Source organism: Podarcis filfolensis (genome assembly GCF_964270895.1).
Source record: "Podarcis filfolensis genome assembly, chromosome: Z".
Taxonomy (NCBI): Eukaryota; Metazoa; Chordata; class Lepidosauria; order Squamata; family Lacertidae; genus Podarcis; species Podarcis filfolensis.
In genome coordinates this window covers 35,775,958-35,796,770 of record NC_139617.1, presented here as the reverse complement: position 1 = coordinate 35,796,770, position 20,813 = coordinate 35,775,958, and the positions used below count along the sequence as shown (strand labels likewise).

General features: G+C 43.7%; 1 protein-coding gene across 6 annotated transcripts in view; it reads left to right on the top strand.

The window, feature by feature from the left end:
- The window catches only part of AK8 (adenylate kinase 8), a 94,693-nt gene that overhangs the window by 35,054 nt on the left and 38,826 nt on the right, over window positions 1-20,813 (top strand). For all 6 annotated transcript variants that reach the window (XR_014543846.1, XM_083596457.1, XM_083596459.1 and 3 more), the window contains 5 exons: window positions 5,222-5,303; window positions 7,018-7,089; window positions 7,873-8,073; window positions 9,225-9,356; window positions 10,332-10,421. Coding sequence is in view for 5 of the 6 variants with exons in the window: in XM_083596457.1 (XP_083452583.1) it covers window positions 5,222-5,303; window positions 7,018-7,089; window positions 7,873-8,073; window positions 9,225-9,356; window positions 10,332-10,421 (577 nt within the window). In the remaining variant the exon portion in view is untranslated. The remainder of the gene's footprint in view (window positions 1-5,221; window positions 5,304-7,017; window positions 7,090-7,872; window positions 8,074-9,224; window positions 9,357-10,331; window positions 10,422-20,813) is intronic.

Sequence of the window (20,813 nt, the reverse complement as noted above, 5' to 3'; positions counted from 1 at the left end):
CTTAGAGCCTTAAACTGTGAAATCACAAACTTTATAGACTGGGATGTGGGAACCAGCTTCATATGTGATCTCAGGGGTGGTGTGTTTCTACTTGTGGGGTAGCAAATGTGTGTTTGTTTGCGTGGAACTTAGTGGTCAAAAATCAGTGACCTCAGCCACGGAGAATTTTTGCAATCTCCAACTTTGGTCTCCAATTCTGAATTGAATGGTCTTTCGGTGAGTATTAGCCATGCTGACTTGGGACTGATGGGAGGGAGTTGGAGTTCAACAATAACTAGAGAGCTACAGGTTCCCCATTCCTGTGCTAAGGTGCATTACTTTGCTGATTTCAAAATGTGGTCAGCCAGCCCTGATGGATCTGGGAGCCCTCCTGTTCTGTTAGATGAGGCTGGGGACATTCACCCTAAAATCTTACACTGATGGCATCACAAATAAGAATGTAAGAGCCCTGCTGGATCAGACCAGTCTAGTCCAACATCCTGTCCTCATGGTAGCCAACTGGATGCCCATTATGGGAAGCCCGCAATCAGGACCTGAGCACAACAGCACTCTTCCTACTTGTGATTCCCATACTGCTTCTGACAATGGAGGTAGAACATAGTCATCATGGCTAGCTATTGATAGCCTTCTCCATGAATTTGTCTACTCATCTTTTAAAGCCATCCAGGTTTTTGTCCATCACTACCTATTGTGGGAGTGAATTAGAATGTAAGAAGAGATTCTTGCATGGCACGGGGTTGGACTAGATGACCCTCAAGGTCCCTTCCAACTCTATGATTCTATGATTCTGCTGGATCAGGCCAATGACACATAGTCGAGAATCTTGTTCTCATAGTGGCTAACCAGATGCCCTAATGTGAAGCCTGCAAGCAATGCCTGAACGCAAGAGCACTCTCTTCTCCTGTGGTTTCCAGCAACTGGTATTCAGAAACATTTACTGCCTCCAACTATGGAGTTAAATTAATAATAAATTAAAAAGTTTAATTATGCACTGTGTGAAGAAGTACTTTCTATTGTCTGTCCTGAATCTTCCACCATTCCACTCCATTGAATATCCACAAGTTCTAGTATTATGACAGAGGAAGAAAAACTCAATTGAAAACCTTAAAGTCAATTAATCACAGTAATAGTTCAGTGTTTATTTACTAAATCATTTCCTCCTTCCTTAAAATTACTTTGATTTATTTCTTAATCTACTACAGATGCTTGTGTGCTTGTGCTTGTACAGTTGAAATCAAACACTACAAAGATAATCTCAAGTGAACTGGAGCTGAACCAATTTGATTGCACAGGCTGAACCTTTATTATCTTGAACCAGAACCAAACTGGGACACCTTCAGTTGTGGCTGAACCAAAAAATAAAACAAAATTAATGGTTTGATTCCCTGATTAATTCTCCCCCCCCCCCAATGAAGTAGGTTTATAAATTTGTATTCTGTGAGAAAGTGCAGTAAAAGATATGTATTTAAACATGAAATCTTCACACAGATTTTTTAAAAAACACATATCAATGTGGAAGTGGGAGAGAACTTTTACAAATTATCACACAAGGAAATGGATGCAGACTGGAAACATCCATCCATCCCTACTTACAGAGAATGTGCTCCGTCACTGAACTGTGATTCATCTATGCAGTCTTATAAACAGCCATTTTAGATTGCTTGATACTATTTTCCCTCATCTAGCTGGTTCTGCTTGTCATTGGCTTTGGCTTCATCTATCTTTTGCTGTGGCTAAACCTGCTCTTTGACCTCCCTGCCTTCTGCCCTGCCAATTCCAATGGGCAACAGTCACCACCACCTGTCAGCCATATAGGATATGGACCATTCTTCTCCCCCACCTCTTTCAGATACTAGGACTTCCTTAATGTAAGTGCTGTTTGGTTGCAGACACGATGCTGGGAGGTGCAGTGGTGACAGTGGACAGTTTCCATGATACCCTTGCCTCAAGACTGTACTGTTTTCCCATTTCCTGAAGAAATCTGTGGCATAGCATGTTAGTAAAACTGGGCTAATTAGGGAGTTGCCAGCAGACAGTTGTGTTTTCCAGTAATTAGAATGTTTTGGTTTCTTCCTCATGGGATATGTTTCCCTTGAACAGTTCTGCAGCTTTTGGGGTCCCCTATTGATTACAGATTCAAGTTAAGGCAGGAACTGGTAATTATCAATGGCTTAATGCAATATTAAATATATATTGCATGGTACATGTGCACCCACACACAATTTTCTCCCATCTTCCTCTGAAGATTTCCTGGTAGTAATGCAACAGCAGGGTCAAGTCACCAAGCAGAGGGAAAAGTTTGGCCAGATTTAGCAGTCTTAAATGCCATCCTCCCCACTGCTCAGTGTTGCTATGGAAGCGAGCTGTGTTTCTGGGAGTTGAATGGGGCTGGCTTGTCAGGCATAAGTGGGTCCTTGGTATATAGCCACTGGTGCACCCCCCCCAGCAGTCCCACAGATGTTCATCACTACTCCTTTTCTGTAGCATTGCCTTTTAGCAGCAGACACTCATTCAAACACAGTTTGGATTTTCCCCCAAGAGATCTTTTGCAGTCACCATAGGAGGTATTGATGGAGATACTGGTGCCTGTGGGCATCATGCTGCTGACCCCTGAATTATAGGAAATTAAAAATTGAGGCTCATTCTAGTAAGAAGCATATTAGCACCACCAGGTAAGGCTGCATGTGTGTTAGTGACCCAGGTAAGTGGTGGTGCTGTCACCTGTAAGCATGGGGGCACTACTTGTGGCACCCACCACTATTGTAGCCACATGTTCTAGTTTACAGAGGACCATCTATTGCTGTGAAGAGCTGATCCTCTGAAGATGGCCTCTGTTTGAGAGTTATCCAGTCCCCAAGTCTGGTCAAGGAGCCATAAAAATGGCACATAGGAGCTTATCAGCAGTTGGGCTTACTTGGTTAGTAGGCACACAAGTCAGCTGGTGTGTGCCCCCACTGCAGCTTGAAGTATTGTGTTTCTATTTAAAACATTATTTCTAAAAGTGCATTGATACATATAAATTAAAATGTTATGTCAATTGAACCCCTCTTTTGTCCTTTTCGTGATGCGTATCCTCTTTTTTTGGAAATGTATGACTGACCACCCTACCAACTATGAGGAGCCCCAGTGGGCTCTGCCAGCACATGGGCCCCACAGCTGCCCAGCTCCAGCTGACACTGGTGCAACTTAGTCAGGCGTCAAGCCACTGAAGGATTTAGTTCAGCTTAGATTTGTGCTCAGCTACAATTTGGAATTGTCCTCCCTCAAGCTAGTACAGTCATACCTCGGGTTGAAGTAGCTTCAGGATGAATATTTTTGGTTTGCGCTCTGCGGCGACCCGCAAGTAACGGAGTGCGTTACTTCCCGGTTTTGCCGCTCGTGCATGCGCAGACGCTCAAAATGACGTCACGTGCATGCGCGGAAGCAGCAAAACGTGACCTGCACATGCGCAGACACGCAGTCACGTGTTACATTTACTTCAGGATGCGAACGGGGCTCCCGAAGGGAACCCGTTCGTATCCAGAGGTACCACTGTAAAGGTTCAGTAGGCAAGCATTCAGTAAGCCTGCAAACCTCCAGGACTGATTTGGTTCTCTTTGAGAGACACCATTCTTCTAGTCAGTGAGTTGTTACGATTTATTTTGAAATGCTAACCATTCTCTCCTCTCCACACCCAAGTTGTGTCTTCGTCCACATTCAATTAGCAATTCAAGATTGATTTGGTTGGCTTTCAAATAGTGATTCCAGTTGGTTTCCGATTCAGGGAGGTGCAGGGAGAGAGGTTTGGTTCAGTATTTGGCTCAGGTTCAGTTTGGCTTCCAGTCGGGTACAGTGGTACCTCAGGTTACAGATGCTTCAGGTTACAGATGCTTCAGGTTACAGACTCCGCTAACCCAGAAATAGTACCTCGGGTTAAGAACTTTGCTTCAGGATGAGAACAGAAATTGTGCAGTAGCGCCGCAGCAACAGCGGGAGGCCCCATTAGCTAAAGTGGTACCTTAGGTTAAGAACAGCTTCAGGTTAAGAATGGACCTCCAGAACGAATTAAGTTCTTAACCTGAGGTACCATTGTATTGCGTAAACCAGCTTTTGCCAACCAGGTGCCCTCCAGATGTTTTGGACTACATCTCCTTTCAGCCTCAGTCAGATCAATACAGATTCATAAGTATTTGTGTTTTTTTCCTGTTTTTTGTTTCGTCTTGTTTTACATAATCATAAAAAAGATCTTCAGTCCAGCACTTAGCTGGTTATAACAAGGACTTTAGGGAGCAAACAGCCCTTTTCATATATAGATCTCTTTAGCTTGCCTGCTTCGTTAGCTCTGGGGGTTTGGAGGCTTCCATTACAGCACATTTTCCTGTATAATTTGGGGGGTGGACATACACATATCTTTCCCCCTTTGTCCTCTTAAGCTTGGTTTCGCTTTTAAAAAGTTGGCTGCATGAGTTCACATCCTCCTGAATATTTCAAAAATACCTAGACTTCTCCTTCTCTTCCCATTTTTTTAAAATATTTCAATAAAGACTTATGTGCAGATAAAAATGGTTTAAGAGTTGCAAGGGTATCTGTCTCTATCTTTATATCTCTATCTCTATCTGTGTTCCTATAAAACAAGCATTCTTCCCATTGTACTGGGAAAAGTTGCTCAGAGGCTTGAAACTAGGGGTGGATGAGGATGTTATTTTTGTTTCTCTCTGTTTCTCTTTTTCAGTCTTTGGTTCTCCACATTGGGCTGTAAACCACTTTGAGGTATCCCCCCCCCCCCGCCTTTTACGAGGTGCATAAGTTTTATGCAATAAATAAAATAAGTATATTGGTCTGCAATTTTTAAAGAAGGTCTCATGAAAATTCAGCAGCATTTTAATGCAAGTTTCTCCAAACATGCACATTTTTGTATGCATTTTTCCTCAATATACTGCATTTCTGCAAAGCTATTTCTCCTAAGAGAATGCATCTCTGTATGTTATTTTCATGGATATAATGCATTTTTACACACCAGTTTGCTGGAAACATTCACTGCAAAATTATGAGAAGGATGGTTCTGTTTTGGTTGGTGTATTATTTCAGGAGGTGCAGATGAAGTATGAACTGAATCAAGTATCTCCCGCATCCCTATCCAGCAGTCACAAACCAGAGACCTTTCCTTCCATCACTCCCCAGCAGCGCGACCCAATATGTGCTTCATTTCAATGATCAGCTGTTATATGTCTTATTTCACCAGGGCTGGATTATGGAGGCTATTCCCCAAAGTCGAGAACTTGCCCGGGAGCTGCTGGCAATGGGCATCATTCCCAAGCACGTTGGTAAGAACATGTTTAGTTCCATTGTGTTTTTACAAATTCTTTCTGACTTTCTAATTTCTCTCTTCCATTTGAGAAAGAGAAAGAGAATAAGGAAGAGGCAAAGAGAACATCAGGTCAAACACAACAGACTGCCCTACCCCCTTGCCCCAGGGCTTCTTTACAGGATACATAATTTATTTCTTTAGTGTTTTAAACTTGTAAGCCTCATTGACAGAAATGAGGTAGAGAAAGTAGTATAGTGGTATAGTGAATATCATGGGGCAGAAGAGCACCCATGACTGATGAAGCTGGGCATTTCCTAATGCCCAATACTATAAAGGGGTCAACATCAGTGCTGAGCTGTACAGGCCTCATTCTGGAGCCAATCCAGGAGTCGCAGCTAGAGAATCAAGCCAGGAGTCAGAGCCAGGAAAAACTTTCACTGCCCAAATCAGAAGAATCACTCGTGTGGGTGGGAGGAGCCACTGCATTTCCATGGATTCCATTACTGTGTTGAGCAGTGGTGGCTAAACCACTGCCCAGGTCTACTAAGTCTCAGTCAACTTTCATGACCCCCAACTTTGTGCCCCAACACAGCCCAGAGCTGGTATCATGAGTCCTATGGAGGCATCTTGGAGAGAGTGGTCAGATTATGATGAGGAGGAGGAAAGTTGGAGGAGGCTGACCTGGGGGAGGATCTTTGTAAATTGGGGATGAGAATTTGGGGCCTCAGGAGTAGTCTGACCTGTGGGGGGGGGGCCCAGAGCTTGAGAGATAGAGAACTTCAAAAGGAAAGCACATGGGAGGGGCTGTCAAATTCTGCTTCAACCTAGTCATGCATTGTAGGTCTCTGCTGTGCCTTACCAATTTGAAACCTGTAGACCAATTTTGAGACTCTATGCTGACTTCATAAATATAAAAACTTCCAAGCATGGTGATACTTTGAGTTCTGATTCTGATGGAGAACCAGAACAGCTGGAAGGAGAGGTTCCTCTTCTCCTGGCACAGTGCCACTTCTCTGCCCCTGTGCCACTGAAATTAAGACCGGGGAATTTTGGCCAACTTTGACTACTTACGTGTCAATCATCTGATGTCATATTGACACTAGGTGACTGACAGTTGTGGTGTCCCACTCACATGTCAAAATTGCCCTGCTGGGATGAGGGAAGATAGTGCACAAAACTGGGTTGAACTCCCTGCAAACCAGCTCCAATCCTGTTTTCAGCAGCTGCATCTCCACCCACCTTATATTCCTATTCACATATGGCATCAGGTGTGAGTCAGATGAGTGTGGTTTCAGAAAAAACAGCCTGGTGGGCCAGGTTCGACCTGCAGGCTGGAGGTTCCCCAACCTTGCAATAAGGGTTGTGTGAGATAATTCCCTGGAGGAATTTGCCTCATGCAAATTAGTGTGATTGTAAGTCCAGCATAGCCTTTCACAACCTGCCAGCCTTTATGGGACTAATAGCAGCTATAGTCCAAAACATCTAGAGGGCAACAGGTTGGCACCAGATCTAGGAACTTCCCTGATACCTGAAGAAAAAGGAACACACACATATACAGAACTATATGTTTTAAAGTCCTCTCTGCACATCTGGAATGCATACTTTTAATTGTTGTTGTTGTTGTTGTTGTTGTTGTTGTTGTTGTTGTTGTTGTTGTTTTAATCAGGCTTCCAGAAAGCCAAATTAACTTCAGTTGTATTTGCAATTCTTTTTCCTTTCTTCCTTCCTAGTGGTGCTTTTCGCTCCAGATATTGTGCTGATTGAGAGGAATCTTGGGAAAAGAGTGGATGTTTCTACTGGAGGTGTGGCGTTGTTTTTGTTTTCTTGCTAACAGAAATGGGGAAGTGGTGGCTGAGAATGGCAGGATAAAGGTGGCGGAGGCCATGGAATCTTTAGCTCAGGGGATACAGTAGATTAGGATATCATCATCACCACCACCATCATCACATATTTATTAATCATCTCCTAAACTACTGTTTCAAGCCAATTTACACAAAAGATAATTAACAGTTAAAAGCACCAAAACAGCAAATACATTTGAAACAAGACTAAAACGCTAGGGAGTGGACACTTCTGATTAAAGATCCTTTTCATCCACCTAGGAAAGCTCATGGAACAAAAATGTCTTAATTTGTTTCTGGAAAGTGCAGACTGTGGGTGCCTGTTGTATCTCAACACAGTGGCGGAGCTTCATGCTCTGGCACCGGGGGCGGAGAGCAGACAGGGGCAGGGCTGGTATGTGTCCTGGGGGGGCATGATGTGTCATCCTGGGGGCGTAGCCACGTCCTGGGGGTGAGGCACCCAGCATGGGGGGACAGCCACAATGGCACCCTGCCGGGATCGTGCTGCTAGGGGCGATTTGCTCCCCCCGCACTCCTCTTCCTCCACCAGTGTCTCAACAGAACAGGGGCAGCCACATTTATGAGCCTGTTCCAAGTTACCCATGAGGGGATTAATTACAGTTCCAGGATGCTTCATTAGACAGGCAGAAAGAAGTCATATGCTTTTAATTATGCTTTGAATGTATGGCGTGGATGCAGCCCAGTCTCTGTTCAAGTGAATCTTTTCTGCCAACCCATTTCCAGAGGTGTACCATACAACTTTTGATTGGCCAACTGAGGACTACATACGGCAGCGCCTGAAGGTGCCGCATGGCATATCTGAAGTGGAGACCGCAAGGCGGATATTGAAATACCATCAAGACTACCCTGGGATTCTTCAGTCCTTTGGGAGTAGCATGAAGTTGATCAACGCTGACCAGCCATGCGCAGATGTTTTTGCACAGGGTAGGAAGAGATGGACAGCTGTTTGATTATGTGGTTTTGTCAACAGGGTCTGTTTCAGGTCCATCTTTTTCAGAGGGTGAGCATCATTTCTTTCCCACTTTGAAAATTCCTCTCCCCAGATCTCCTAAGATGAAATAGCCTAAAAGCCCTGTTTTGGAGTGGAACAATTCATGAAACAAACCCTCATCTCAACACAAATATATTTGTGATGTACCCTCATTTCTTTGGTTTGCTATCATGACTTTGTATATAAATGATTCCTTTCATTTGAGCTCTCCGTAGGGAAAATTGAGAAATTGACAGCCACAAAGCACATTTCTTCTTCTTTCTCTTTTGCTTTTTAATTGTCCCCTTTCCCAACAGTCTTTCAGTGGCCTGTTTTTATCACCCTGCTAATATTTTCATTTGGAAAAAGGGCCTTTCCTTCTAATCACGAGCGCCACACTTTGAGGTAAACAAGTTGGAGGTTTATATCCGGAATTTACAAAATTAATTACCTCTAAATTACTTAATTACATTTAAAAGTTCACATCATCATTCATAAACAATTCATGCCTTGAATTGTAAATATATGTATGCAGGCTGAATATTAATTATTATTAATTAATAATGCAGTGAAATAAATTGAAAATTGGAATGGAAAAAAAATCCTCTCCAGATCATCTCCCCCCATCTTTTTCTTCCAGTTGATGCATCAAGCAGCCAGATTTTTTAAAAAGAATAATTAGATGTGGAGACTGTCTGGGGGATCATTACTCCTAATTAACTTGGTTATTTACTGCAAATTAAGCATCATTTGTAAGCAGGCTGCTTGGCCTGTTATGTTTCTGCTGCAGATATGCTGGGCTGGGAAGAACAGCTTAGAGCTGTCTCTGGTTAGCTGATATTTATTTGGGAATAAATTATGTGCAAATGGACTGTTTCCCTCCGCTGTGAGTAGGGTTGGTTCTAATATTTGGGTAGCCCCGCTACCCGGCATGAAACCAACAGCAAGTCTCCCTAACCTGCAAGGTGCAAGGGTCCTACTGTTAGGCAAAGCAAAACAAGCAGATTTCAGAGGGGGGGCAGTGCTACCCACAGCTATTCCTCTGTGCTTACCTTTGGAAACCCTTTGAATATCCTAATTTTCCACCACTTCTATTGTTTGTCAGTCTTCACCCATGTCCAAGCTCCTCCTCGAACACTCGCCCCGTTTTCACCCCGGATTCTCCTTTGTGGACCGCCAGGCTCTGGGAAAAGCATGCAAGCATCGTTACTTTCTCGGAAATATGGCATCATCAATGGTTTGTTACCTTCTCTTTCTTAAATCCTTAGTTGGTCTCAGGCTGTCTCTTTCTCTGTCCATTGCTGAGGATGTAATATTTCTCCAAACCACCCCGTGCCTAAAGTGGCCACCACCTGTATAGTAGGCTAGTTTCACACACTCTCCCACACTCCTCTATCCTCCATCCAGATGAGTAAAAGGCACTATCAAAGTTCTGTACCAGCTGCTGGGACGCCAGTTGCTATGAATAACAGCTGTTGGGAAGCACAAGTGGGAAGAGTGCTGCTGTTGTGCTCCTGTCCCATAATTGGGCAGCCATCAAGCACTGTGAGAACTGGACCAGATGGCCCTTAGGCCTAATCCAGCCACTGTGCACTCCTTACATTCTTCCTATTTGTTTGCTCTTGGGGCGCTGAATTAGAGGGACCTCTTGAATCCTTTCCAGCTACTAACGTTCTGACACTGGCACCCGACAGCCCTTTGGGTCAGCTTTCCACATGAGGAAGCCAGGAGCTCCTCAACACCTCCAGCAGTAACATTTGGATGCTGTAACTTCCTCCTCCAGTAATTATAAGTTTATAACCAGTCAGAAACCCATAGACTCTCCCTTGACTTGCTGTTTTCCATTCTATATTTTGATTAGTATATTTTTCTTTTAAAATAAAAATGTTCCCAGCCAAATGTATTCTTTATTATCCTATATTTTTTCCAGCTTTTGTTTGGCTAGGGCAAAAAGAGGTGTGTGTGTGTGTGTGTGTGTGAGAGAGAGAGAGAGAGAGAGAGAGAGAGAGAGAGAGGTGAGATGGAGAAACCAGCTCAAGCCCCCATGTCTTTTATTTTATTCAGTGACCTTTTTCCAATATGCAGCTTCTTTGCCATTTCTTTCTCTCTCTGCCCTCCCCACAATCCACCTTTCCCCTCCCCTCTACTTTTGCTTTCTTACTTCCTTTTTAAAAATTAACCTTATGTCTTTTTTGTTCCTCGTTCCTCTCAGTTTGCTGCGGGCAATTGCTAAAGGAAGCTGTAGCCGACGAGACAAAACTTGGAGAACTCATTAAGCCGTATTTTGACAGTGGTTGGCCAGGTAAGGTCACATTTCTGCACTTCCCATGCAGTGCTTACAAATCTGTGGGGAGGCGGGGAAGTTGGGGGGGACGGACGACAGATGCATAATCTTGGGGTTTGGAGGGGGGTATCTTTGTGGCATGATTGGAGCTGAGGGTGCATCTCGTAAGGCAGGGGAAGAAATTTGGTTCTGTTCGCGAACTTACGTAGTTTACCCTTTCTGAAATAATGTGCTAACTGAAACCCAGCTGTCCTCTGAAGCCCTTGTACCCCTAAATTTTACTGTCTGGTTCTGTAGTCAAGTTGTGTGCGCAAAAATGCTCTTGCTAGAGAAAAGCATCCATGACAGTACTTGTAAAAATGATGTACAAAAAATTAGTTATATTTCGGGAAAACGCTTTGCAAAAATATATGTATACTAGGAGTTGTGCCCCTGCTTGATTCATTTGCCAGCCCTGCTACCATTCTCCCCACAGATTTCCACTTTGCTCCCCTATCTACCCTTCCCAATTCCTTCTCTTTGCCTCCCACCCATCACCAGAGGACTAAAACTCCCATATTAACCTGCCCTCTCCCTCCCCTGCTCATTTGTCACACTGTTTTCTCAGAGCCACCCCACTCCACTCCTGCCTTTAGAACCCTAGAAAGCAGCTAATGAAAACAGAGTGATAACACCTTACAATTTTATTATGCAGTAAGATTAGTCAAAATTATACTTGAAATGTGTGTTGTGTATTAGGAGAGATTAGCACTAAAATGCTGTTGAGTTTTCATGAGGGAAAATATTTTTTAAAAAATATTGCAAACTGATATGGATATGTGGAGCACCAAACTTAAGATTGGAACAATGAGAATCTGAGAGAAAGTGAAATGGATTGATTTGTCCATCCATGGCATCTACACGAGGCTTATTGAGTACCATCACCAGTCATCAAATAATAGGGAACTCTGTTCTCTCAAAGGAATCCCAAAGTTTTCAGAAGTAAACAAATAACCAATTTTTGGGGTGTGTGGGGACCCTAAGAGAAGGGGGAATTTGAAACAGCCAATGAGAACTGAGCATGCTCAGCAAACATAGAATGTTGGCTGATTATCAATCAGGCGAGGGCAAGAAAACTGGAGAGCAAATGGAATAGTGTTTGCTGAAAAGTGTCATTGCTAGCTGGCTGGAGCTGTGAACAACACTCCTCCTAGCTACCTTTTCTTGAAATGCCCACTGGTGATGGTAGTAATAATAGTACAGCGGTACCTCAGGTTACAAACACTTCAGGTTACAAACTCCGCTAACCTGGAAGAGTTACCTCGAGTTGAGAACTTTGCCCCAGGATGAGAACGGAAATCGTGTGCCGGCGGCACAGCGGCAGCAGCAAGAGGCCCCATTAGCAAAAGCACACCTCTAGTTAAGAATAGTTTCAGGTTAAGAACGGACCTCTGGAACGAATTAAGTTCATAACTAGAGGTACCACTGTAACAGTAATACCATCAACATCTAATAAAATGCTCATCAATATACGAAAGCTAGGATATACACAAGGGAGGGTTTTGCCTACTGTCGGGGGCCATGGAGGGGGCTGCAATGCCTGTGAGCTGTGCACACACAGTGGCATTTCCCCTCACTCTGGTATTATCCATCAGTGGTGGCTGAATCACACAAGGGTAAGAAGCAAGGCTTGCGTTTGCTGCATGTGTGGCTGCATACATACCATAAATTTAAAGCACATGTATTCTCCTATTCTCCCTTCACTGTTGGAGACAGCATGGCCCCTGAATAACCATTGCTGGGAATCACGAGAGGAGAATGTTGCTGTCACACTCAGGTCCTGCTTTCTGGCTTCTCATTGGGGCATCGGTTTGGCTGCTGTGAGAACAAGCTATTTGGCTGGATGGGTCCTCCTTTGGCATGATACGGCAGCCAGGCTCTTCTTATGTCCTTGCTAGATCAGGATGCAAGGGCTATCTTGTCTAGCGTCCCTGTTCCCCAGTGCTAGTGCCAGGCTATTTTGCACCCCTGACAAGGCTAGCAATGTGCACACATGCACACACCCCAAATTTCTAACTTCGATTTTCAAAAACAGATTCTTGTAGAAAAAAAGGGAAAGCACAAAACTTGAAACTGTTAAATTTGTTTAAAATTGCAGGAATAAGTAGTACAACAATCTTTTATTATCTTTCTCAAAAACAAAAGAAAGTGTTTTAGCATACAAATCGTTTTGAATAATCTTGTGAATTACGAAGTTAAAAATGAATCTCTTAAAAGTTTCAATTTCAGGCACATCAAAATCTCACTTTGTGTGCAAATTTTGTGACCAATTCCTTCTGGTCAAGAGCTGATGCTTGGGCAAGTCCAGTTAATATAGTTACGAAGCCAACTAATCTCTTTTGCAACATTATGTGTAAGTTTTTATAAGTTTGAGCTTTGAGAAACTGGAAGTGTGAAAAGGATCCTTAGAGCAACAGAACCATTAGGCACATTATCCAGGTGTTTTTGTTGTAGTATGAAGAGAAGTACTCCTTGTGGTGGTATCGACTTTGGAAGTCTTTGAGATATTGCTGTAAGTTCACAGCACAAACCTGAACTTACAAATTGCATCAGCAAGGGCCTTAGCTTCAATTCGGGAAGCATTTCCAGATAAACCTTTTAGGCTTGTGTCATCAAAGATCTCTATTAAAGCATCATATATACTTCTAAGATTATATCTCGGTGGTTTCAAAGCATCAATCTGACTCTCCCATCTTCTTTCGCTCAGCAGCTTAACAGTTATACCTAAGTCTGATACATGGCTAGTTAGAATTTGCCAACGCTGAGTCGATGCATAGAAATAATTATAGATCTGTTGATCTAAGCTGAAGAAACTTAATTGCTTTCAGACAACAGTGGCATCACTGACAACCAAGTTTAAAGAGTGTGCATTGCAGGGCACAAAAAAGGCACATGGGTTTATGTCCAGGACTCTCTTTTGTGTGCCATTTTCTTTGCCTTTCGCATTGCTGCACATTGACAATACAGATTCTTACTTGGTAATCCCATTTGCTCAAGCTGTCCAAAAGAGTTTCTGCCATAAAGGCACCTGTAGTCTCCTTTAGTGGAACAAATCCTGAGAAATGTTCTCTTCTTATAACCTCGGGCTCAGATATCTCATTATCTGATGGTTTGATTACATCAACAAAACATACAATCATTGTCATTTGTACAATATGACTAACATCAGGTTTGCAGTCCAAAATAATTGAATAGTATTGGGCTGCGTTTTCATGTGCTCCCCCCCCCCAGCTTTATAGTACCTGCTAGAAGCTGTATAAGCTCATTTTGGACATCTTTTCCTAGGTAGTGAACCATTGTTTCTTGATCTTTAACTCTGTGCAAATGTTCATTCATGATGGGATCAAAAAGGGCTAGATATTCTACAAACTTCAAAATATTTCCGCTGTGCAACTAGCACCATACAACTTTTTAGTTGTACCATGGAATGCCACGTTTTGCATGCCAAGAACTCTGACCAAAGCAATCAAGTGTTCCAAGATTTGCTCTCAATAATGTTCTTCTTGTCTAATTTTCTTCATGTTAATATCACCAATGTTTTTTCTTTAGATAAGTACAATTCAAGTTATTTCCAGGTCTGATAGTTTTCTAAATGGTCAGTATTCCTCTCATGTGAAGACAGAATTGCTTCAATGTTCTTCCAGTCTTTTGAATCTGTTTCTTGTAGAGGTAGTGCACGATATTTTTGCCGAACAACTTACACACACCATATTTTGAGGTTGAATATATCAACCTCAATTGATACTTCTGCACCATTTGCTATTCTTCTCTTGTAGTGTAAAGGAGAGAATTTATTCTTTTTTCTTTTACTCTTTGGGGAAATCATGTGATACAACCTGCTGTGGTCCATGTTGTATTATAAGCTGTCACAAATTATCACTACAATACAGTGGTGCCCCGCAAGACGAACGCCTCGCAAGACGAAAAACCTGCTAGACGAAAGGGTTTTCCGTTTTGGAGGCGCTTCGCAAAACGAATTTCCCTATGGGCTTCCTTCGCAAGACGAAAGCCCATAGGGAAATCTCCAGGACAGCGGGGAAGCGCAGCGCGTCTTCCCCACTGTCCTCGGACCTCCTCCGAAGGCTGGCGGCGGGAGGAGGTCTCTCCGCCCCACTGGCAGCCTTCGGAAGGCTGCTCCGAAGGCTAGCGGTGAGGCGGAGAGACCTCCTCCCGCTGCCAGCCTTTGGAAGTCTCCTCCGAAGGCTGGCGGTGGGGCGGAGAGACCTTCTCCCCGCGCCAGCCTTCGGATGGCTGTCCTGAAGACTTGCGGTGGGAGGAGGGTTTTCCTTCCCACCGCCAACATTCAGAATGCTGTTCTGAATGTTGGCGGTGGGGAGGAAAAACCCTCCTCCCACCGCAAGCCCCGGGAACAGAGGAGAAGCGCTGCGCGCCTTCCCCTCTGTTCCCGTACCTGTCCTGAAGGCTTGCGGTGGGGAGAAAAGCCCTTCTCCGCACCGCCAGCCTGGCAAGCGGTCTCCATAGGAACGCATTAATTGATTTTCAATGCATTCCTATGGGAAACCGTGCTTCGCAAGACGAAAAACTCGCAAGAAGAAAAAACTTGCGGAACGAATTAATTTCGTCTTGCGAGGCACCACTGTAGTTAGACCAGTTAGCAGGGTCACTGTAATTCAAGTCAGGCACAGTACCATCTTCTTTTACAGACTTGATGGTACTCTCACTTTCCTTGACATCCTATTTTTCCACTGTGTGTTTTCCATAAATATTTTCAATTTGTGAAACAATTCCAATGTATCAGTTACTTCAAAAATGATAAAATTCTTCAGAATTTAAAATAAAAGTAAAATATTATCAGAAATATATAAGATATAACAAAAACTAATCTCCATAAAACTGTGCTCCTCAAAGGTCATTACTGTGTCCCACTATTGTGTCCCACTGACACAGTGACCTACCTTGCCCCATCCTAAAGGGAAGCACACATGCAAGAGCTTAAGGCAATAGAATTTCCCTGCTAATTCTCAGCATCTCTTATCCAGAGGATGATTGAGTAGATCCTCCTCCTCCTTCTCCTCATCTATGAGCCCAGGGCAGCAAATACACAAGTAATAAAACAATCAAAACATCTGAAAAACAATTCCAATGCAGATGAAGGCTGGGAAAGATCTCAACTTTGAAATGCTTGTTGAAAGAGGGATGTTTTCAAGAGGTGCTGAAAAGACAACAGAGACCTGATATTTAAAGGGAGGACATTGCAAAGAGTAGGTGCCATAACACTAAAAGCCCAACAGACCTCCTGATAAGTTGGTACATCTGCAGAGGCCCTCACCTGCAGAGCGCAGTGATTAGTTGGGTAAATGGCCAGGTGTGCAGGGAGAGATGATATTTTAAATAGTCCTTTGGATCCTGGCCAATCCCCTTGGTTTAAATGTTAGGGTTCTCTATTAGGCAAAGATACTGTAATGTGGTCATAACGAATCCTAAGGACACCCATTGGAGCTTTATCTTCTGTCCACATGACCAATAAGTATCCCAGAGTTGTTTTTCTCCAAGTTTGTTTTGATATTTTTTTCATCTGTGTGGCTTTATGGCTTAAGTGGGGCATATCTTAGCAGAATGAAGGGATGCATTCTAGCCAATATTTATGCTGCAAGACAAATAATAAGTCTGATCATTTTGCTAATCCATTCCTCCTCAGGATAACAAAGCATGAATTTGCATGAGTAAACACTAACAAGAATTCATTAGTGGCTTTGCAGAAGACCTTGGGGGAAATGAAAGAGAGTTAGGCTACTTGGTGAACCTTTTTCTTTTTTTTAAAGTTATATTAGTCAAAGACTGTAGTACTCCTAACTTCAGTGCCCCTTCTTCTGTCACTCCTCTTCCACTCTTAAGAATTTTCCCCACACCTTTTTTCTGATTGTTAAGATCACAGGCTCCTCCAGGTTGCTCCCCCAGGTGTAGGTAAACATTTCTCAGCCTGAAGGCTGCATTCCCCTTTAGCCAGCTTTTCAGGGGCCATATGCAAGTGGCGAGCAGAGCCAGAAGCAAAAGTAGACAGAGCAACAAATGTTAGATTTTACCTTTGCAAGAGAGGCTAGTTGCTACACAATCATGCCTCTCACTGTCGCTCTTCCAGAAAAGCAAGAGACAAGAGCAGAGTTCCAAGGACACACCCCAGTCAGACAAATGCATCCAAGGAAGGTGCAAAGTGGGGCTGGTGAGGGGTGTAGGCTGGGGGAAAGGGGGCATGAAGGAGGCTCCCAAAGGCCAGAGAAGGTCTGGAGGGCCAGAGTTTGCCTCACTAATTGTGAGGTTTCCCAGCCTGATGTCTATTCAGAACCGATCTGGGGTCTATTCACCCTCTTTTTTCCAGTCGCTCCCCATCACTGGAGCTCGTGGACAGGCTGGGGCCTTGGCATGCTCTTAATTGGTGCTATTCACTTATGGTCAGAACAACTTTTAGTCTGACAAGAGAGATGAGAAAGGGTGGTATACAAATTTAATAGACAAAACAAAACAAAAGCAACAAAAAGAAAGATAAGGTCTCCCCCCATTTTTTGTCTCAAGCCCCATTGAGCTAGACACAAGCCCTCTGTGTTGGTGTCTTCCCCACCTCTGCTACTCTCCATTTATAAAATAGTAATATTTGAATCCATCCCAGTGGCTTTCTCTTCTTGCTTCATTGCCTGGGCGGAGGGAGAACAGGGAGGAGTAGAAGAAGGGGGTTTTGGGAATCTCCTAATTTCTGCTATTACTAACAAAAAAACCCTCAGTCTTTACTATAACAACATTAACTTTTCTTGTAGAAAAAAATGAATAAACTGGGATGTTTCCGCCCCTCTCCTCACTCCCCAATGATTTACTTTATTCTCTCTCTTCGTTTTTGCAAGTTTGGATGTCATGGTGGCCCCAAGATCACAGCTTTTCTTCCCCACCCTCATATTTATTTATTTTTGACAGTGAAATTAACATTCTTATCTCTAAAGTGGCAGCTTAAAAAATTGACAATAGAGCCTTCTTTCTCTTTCTCTTCTTATGAAGGAGAGTTGGGGGGTGGTAGCGGATCGTTTGCTATCCGTAAGTTGCAAATAATTTCTCAGTTGAAAAGCTAGGTAAATCTTTCTATCTGAGGAGATAAGCTCGGTTTTATTTCTTATTTTTTCAAAAACACACACACACCAGCCAGCCATCCTGCAAGCAGCCTGCAACATTGCCGGAGCATCCTTTGGGGGACCCTCCGCTGGTTTTTTTCCAAGCGCCTCTTCTCACACGTGTGTTTGTACTAGCTGAAGACGCGCACGCATGGCTCTCTAAATAATTTACAAGTTGATTAATAAACTCACAGGGGTATAATTAGGAGAGAGAGAGACAGCGGCTACGGTAACGGGCACAGCACTTGGGGGAGCTGGAGACTCTTTCCTTTTCCTGTCTCTCTCTCTCCCTCTTGCTCTTTTTCTCTTTTTTTCAAGAAACTTTCGAGGGTGCTGGGCGTTTGAAGATAAGTTGGGAAGCGCACAGTGCCTCTCCTCGTTTGATGTGGAAATAGGACAGTTTGAATCCGTCGACTTTAATTTTTCACAAGCTGTAGGGGCCCTGCAGAGAGCTACTTTCTCTTTTTTATTATTGGGGGGTGGGGGAGGATGGAAAATCCCTCTACATTTTTCTTTCATTTTTCTTTCTATACACACAAGTCCAAACAGGAACGAAAAATCAGATTAATTTCCTCTTCTCCTAAAGTTCTATTTATCCACCCGTTGACCAGCCCTCTTCGAGTCTCCTGGTGACGGGGGGTAATTTTGCGATGGAGTTATCCTGTAGCAAATGTATATATTAGGGGAAAGTGTACCTGAAAAATGCATATAATTCATGAAAAGGAAATACAAGAGTGCATTATATTAGGGGAAATCATTGCAAAATCATATATACGTCAAGGCGTTGAGGCCTTGTGGGGGGCACTGCCCAGTGGTCTTAGACCCATGGCAGGGTCTCCTCTGTTGGTTCCCTGTTTGTGGAATGCTCTGCTTTTTATGAGGAAGGTTCTTGGAAACTCTGAAATCACTGGTTGAGAGAATGTGGTTGTTTTTAGTTGGTTTTAGAATGTTTTTGGGGACGCGGGTGGCGCTGTGGGTTAAACCACAGAGCCTAGGAGTTGCCAATCAGAAGGTTGGCGGTTTGAATCCCCGCGATGGGGTGAGGTCCTGTTGCTCGGTCTCTGCTCCTGCCAACCTAGCAGTTTGAAAGCATGTCAAAATGCAAGTAGATAAATAAGTACCGCTCCGGCAGGAAGGTAAATGGCGTTTCTGCGCGCTACTCTGGTTGGCCAGAAGCGGCTTAGTCATACTGGCCACATGACCTAGAATGCTGGCCTCCCTCAGCCAATAAAGCGAGATGAGTGCTGCAACCCCAGAGTCATCTGCAACTGGACCTAATGGTCAGGGGTCCCTTTACCTTTACTAAAATGTTTTCAAGGGTGTTATTATTAATGTGTGTGGTTCCTTGCGCTCCTCTGGGAGGGCAGGTGAGATGATGATGATGATAATGATAATAATGATAATAATTAATAATGATGATGACGAAGACGACGATGATAATGATAATGCCAACAACAACAACAATAATAATAGAAATGTGCCTTAAAAGTCTGGTTGGCAAAGTCTCATAAGGGCTTTCTACAAAAATTTTTTTGAACAGAACTGGAAAAGTGGTGAGCTAATGTAAGTTGGGATGATCAGAACCTGAAATGGATAGGATGCTCCACCTTTAGCTCCATTGGTTGTTTAGCAGTGCTATAGAAGTAATTCCTTGCCCCCACCTGCTATTCGCTATTCTCACATCTGACATTTTGCACTAGGGAATTACTACAGACTTTTCTTCATGGGGCTATGTCCGTCCTCCAACCCTGGAGACAAAAACTGAGGGTTAGAGGAACAAATAAAGCATCTGCCAAGGGAACTTCCCTTCTCTCTGTCTTTATTTCTGTCTCTGTCTCTGTATCTGCTTCTCTCTCTCTCTCTCTCTCTCTCTCTCTCTCTCTCTCTCTCTCTCTCTTCAATACAGTACTAGCTTGCCTTAACTAGGCTGTTGCAAGGGTAACGAAAGCATTGTCTAAAATATGTGTTCCCCTACCCTATCCTATAGAAAGCATTATTCAAAAACAGTGATTTGCACAGCTCGCTAAGGACAATAATAGCACAATATAATTCAAACCAGTAACAATTAATTGCACATTTATTAAAAATTCAATTTAAAGTGTTTGGTTTAATTAATTCAACAAAACTGATGAACTTCATCCAGTAATGCCAGCTTTTCAATGTCTGATAGTCATTTGCACCTCTAGCACACTACCTTGCCTTTTAGTACCCCCTTTGTAATCCCACAGGGATGCGGGTGGCGCTGTGGGTTAAACCACAGAGCCTAGGACTTGCTGATCAGAAGGTCGGCGGTTCGAATCCTCGCGATGGGGTGAGCTCCCGTTGCTCAGTCCCTGCTCCTGCCCACCTAGCAGTCCGAAAGCACGTCAAAGTGCAAGTAGATAAATAGGTACCGCTCCGGCAGGAAGGTAAACGGCGTTTCCATGCGCTGCTCTGGTTCGCCAGAAGCGGCTTAGTCCTGCTGGCCACATGACCCGGAAGTTGTACGCCAGCTCCCTCGGCCAGTAAAGTGAGATGAGCGCCGCAACCCTAGAGTCGGCCACGACTGGACCTAAGGTCAGGGGTCCCTTTACCTTTACCTATGTAATCCCACAGCCCTACAAGCAAAGCGGTACTGTCCACTTAGGGGAACAACTGGTCTGAATGCTAAGAGTTGTTACTATGAACCAAATGCTCTTGTTGTGACAATTATTTTATTTTATTTTGTATTTAATTTCTATCCCATCTTTCCTCCAAGAAGCTTAAGGTGGCTTACATTTTATCCTTACGCATTTTATCCTCACAACACCCATGTGAGGTAGGTTAGGCTGAGAATGAGTGATTGACCCAAGGCGGGGATTTGAACCCTGGTCTCTCAGGTCCTAGTTTAGCACTGTAACCACCATACCACACTGGCTCTCATTGGGTGGGATTGTGTGAATAAAGGGTGTTCAGGCCAGAAGGGCCCCTTGTAGGGAAGGCCCAAGTGTGCCTTTACATGGTGGGAAATACTCATTGCCCCTCTCTTCCCCCATCAGAACATTACCTATGAAGGCCACTAGCCGAGGGCAGTCTCAGCATTAACCCTGAAAAGGGCAACAAATGGACACACTACCACCCACTGCAATATTTTATCAGTTAATGTCGGGGCAGGGAGCCTGTGGCCCACCTGAGTCCCACCTTTCCCAGATTAAGGCCGGCTCAGCACTGAAGCCGATATTTAAAAACATACTTAAGAACATACCAGCATCCTGCCTCACAGTGCCCAGCCAGGGAG